The sequence below is a fragment of the Notolepis coatsorum genome (assembly GCF_963971535.1).
Source record: "Notolepis coatsorum genome assembly, chromosome: 4".
Taxonomy (NCBI): domain Eukaryota; kingdom Metazoa; phylum Chordata; class Actinopteri; order Aulopiformes; family Paralepididae; genus Notolepis; species Notolepis coatsorum.
In genome coordinates, this window is record NC_140168.1 from 41,751,690 (window position 1) to 41,754,759 (window position 3,070).

At 42.2% G+C, this 3,070-nt stretch overlaps 1 protein-coding gene across 1 annotated transcript; it reads right to left on the minus strand.

The window, feature by feature from the left end:
- Positions 1–546: 546 nt before the first annotated feature.
- dpm3 (dolichyl-phosphate mannosyltransferase subunit 3, regulatory) lies at positions 547–2,507 on the minus strand. The gene is made up of 2 exons (XM_084312374.1): positions 2,473–2,507; positions 547–1,698 (listed from the first exon to the last, which is right to left on the minus strand). The coding sequence occupies exon 2, from the start codon at positions 1,637–1,639 to the stop codon at positions 1,361–1,363; it is 279 nt and encodes a 92-aa protein (XP_084168500.1). The 5' UTR covers positions 1,640–1,698; positions 2,473–2,507; the 3' UTR covers positions 547–1,360.
- Positions 2,508–3,070: the final 563 nt, after the last annotated feature.

A 3,070-nucleotide genomic window follows, 5' to 3' on the forward strand; every position in this document is an offset into this window, starting at 1 on the left:
GAGAATCACGGGGGGTGATGTTTACAAAGCAAGACGGGCCGTAGTCAAACAGCACATGGGCAGAACTCGCACGCAGAGAGATCTGCCAATCCTTCTGCATTGGATCTTAAGTCCTGGGAGTCTCTGAAAGCCTGTAATGATGCCCTCAGCCAGGCTATGCTTGTGTTTATGCTCAGCAGGAGCCATTGAAAATGAGCATAAGCAGCTCTCAAGGCTGACAGAAAAAAGCTGTACTTGCCAAAAAAACAGGACTAGCTCTGAGCTTTACACTTTGCTTATATATTCTATAAATTACATGAACTTGAGGAAAGTAGGAAGTGGTACATCATCATGAATTTTCCCATAATTGTCAAATACTAAATAGACAAAAGACACGTCTGTCTCTTTCACAGTGGAAAATCATTGACTGGTGGAGTAGACCCCCTCCCCCCAGGCCATGTGGTTCATGCTTGGACGAGGTATTCATCACACATTCATGTACTCACTGACACAGATGCAGACACACACACATGACGCACAGACACACACACACACACACCATTTCTGGGAAAAATAGACCGCATTTTATTAATCACAGCAACAGCCTCAGGACACAAGTCTGAAATATTACAATGGAATGTGCACCTCTTATTAAAAACGGCACACACACTGACAAGAAAAGATCTGCAGACAAGATCTGCCGACCCTCACAACTAGGCCTCTGTAATATGCTTCTCGTCATCAGCTGAACAAAATCCTGTGTTTCAGTATTCACTGGAGAAGTCATCTTTAGTCCAGTTCTGTTCCAGTGCGGTGACCCATGGGAGTTTCCTTCCTGACATTACGACATGACCGGCATTTAGCTACAGTCAGAGAATGTGCTGGATGTTATAGATTCAATATGAAGCCTTGTTCCATTCCTAACTCCACTATAGAGGGTTCTTCAGTGGTGCTGCAAAGATCCTGCTTTTCTATAATATTTTATCTGTGGAATCAGTTGAGATGAGCAACTGGAAATCATCCAGTATCTGAATCACTCAACTCCTTCCAGTGCATATTCGATCAATATCTAATCTGTAGCAGATGTCTGCAAAACAAGGCGACTCTCTAAACGCCCCAAAGCCACCGCTTAAAAAAGAAAACTATGACGACTGACTGACAGATTGTATTTGCTAATTGCTAGTAAACAAGAAACAGATCAATATAGACACTGAACGCAAACACTCTCATAGTCACAGTCATTCAGACATCCTTAACAACAAAAGCCTTGATGATTTGTGTATGTCTAGCCTACATCGAAGCGATCTGTCCTAAGAGAGGTTGTTGTATTTGTCAATCTTTGTGTTTTCTCTCAGTCTCTCAATGAGTTACTACTGTAGTTTTACATCTTCAGTCCTTTTTTCCTGAGGTCCTCTTTGGCTTCTCTGATCTGTCCCTGGAGTTCTTTGGCTGCGTCCTCACAGTCATTAAAGGTGGCCACCCTGTACCCCACGGTGGCCAGGGAGTAGCAACCAAACACTACCAGCAGATACACAGGCATGGGCCAGGCCACATCCTTGTATGTCTCGGGGAGTCGTAAGTCTAGCAGGTCAAAGGTGACGAGAGCCCAGGCAGCTCCTACTACCGAGACGCCAAACACCCACTCTAGAAGCTTAGTCATAATGGGCACCACCAGGGCTGGGGGACACAGAAGAGCCAGGGGAGCAGACAGGAGGCAATCTGTGAGAGAGAGGGGGGGGGGGAAGAGAAGGACAGTGAGAGTGATGTTATAGCTGTACTGCTGATGATACCAAGGCTGGTCCCTGGGATGTTGACGAACAGTCTCCAGGCAGCCGTGTATCTGGCTGCTTCTTTTTCAGTTTAACTGCACCCCTTGTCAGGGTTTATGATGCAGATTTGGGTCTGGGCTTGCAAGAAGTTTTATAGTGTAAACAAATGTTAGTTTAAATACAGGATACATTTCTGTAACGATTAGTTTTAATGTTACCTATCACTGAAGCTGACAGTGGTGGTACCTGACCAAAAAACCCGAGATTGAGATACACACTGCGTTATATGAAGACTATAAACAAGAGATGAGCAACACGTTAACGTTAGCCCTGGCGTGTGTGTGATATAATAACGTTAGCTAACGAATCTGTCAACACTAGTAGTACTGCAGTGACGCAGGCTCAAAGGCACAACATAAACGAACGTTTCTCAGGGGATAAGCGGAACTACACTAGATCGCAAACATTTAAGAAACATCCTCCAAAAGGTTTTATCAGGAGAGGGGATTTATTTCGTCTCCCTGTCAAATTGAATCAGTTTAGCTAACGTTATTTAGCTTGGTTGACGTTGTCTCTAGAACAGTGGGGAAGAGCGATATATATTTATCAACGATGCTACAACAACTGTATGTAACAGAAATAACGTTGTGTTGCGATATGTACTATATAATATCCAACAAATCACGACAACTCAGTTTATAATAACACGAATCCGGCACTTTACCTTCTTCCAAAAGCCAACTCAGCTCTGCGCAAAGATGTGACGTTGTAAATAGAAATGCATTATGGGAAATGTAGTTATATGGACGGAATAGGAGGGTGGCAGTGAGTGTAGAAATGCTTGGGTGCTAGATTATGTTATGATATCTGCGGTAGCTGTTTAACAATAACACTTACATGTAACCTAATGCCTGGACTAAGCCCTTTCAGCGATGGCACATTCATGAATAGCTGCAATGATTAAATCGGGTTGTCAGCTTTCATTAGGTGTTCATATGTATTTATGTGTAGGTCATTCGAGACAGAATAACATTTTAAAAAGATTTAATAAAAAATCATGTAATAGTCAGCTTATAATAACACAAATGTATTTATTCATTTTAGATTAGATTAGATTCAAATGTATTGTCATTATACAGCACAAGTACAGTACAATGATGTTTATGATGAATTGAAAATGGGGGACCCTGATGTAAACAAGACGAAAGTCTTTCTCTGGTCTGCATCCCCTTAACAATTGTGTGTATTGAGCTGTAGGCCTACTGTATTGTACCCATTCTGCAATCTGTTAATAAAATGTTCAATCAATCAATCAAAACAAC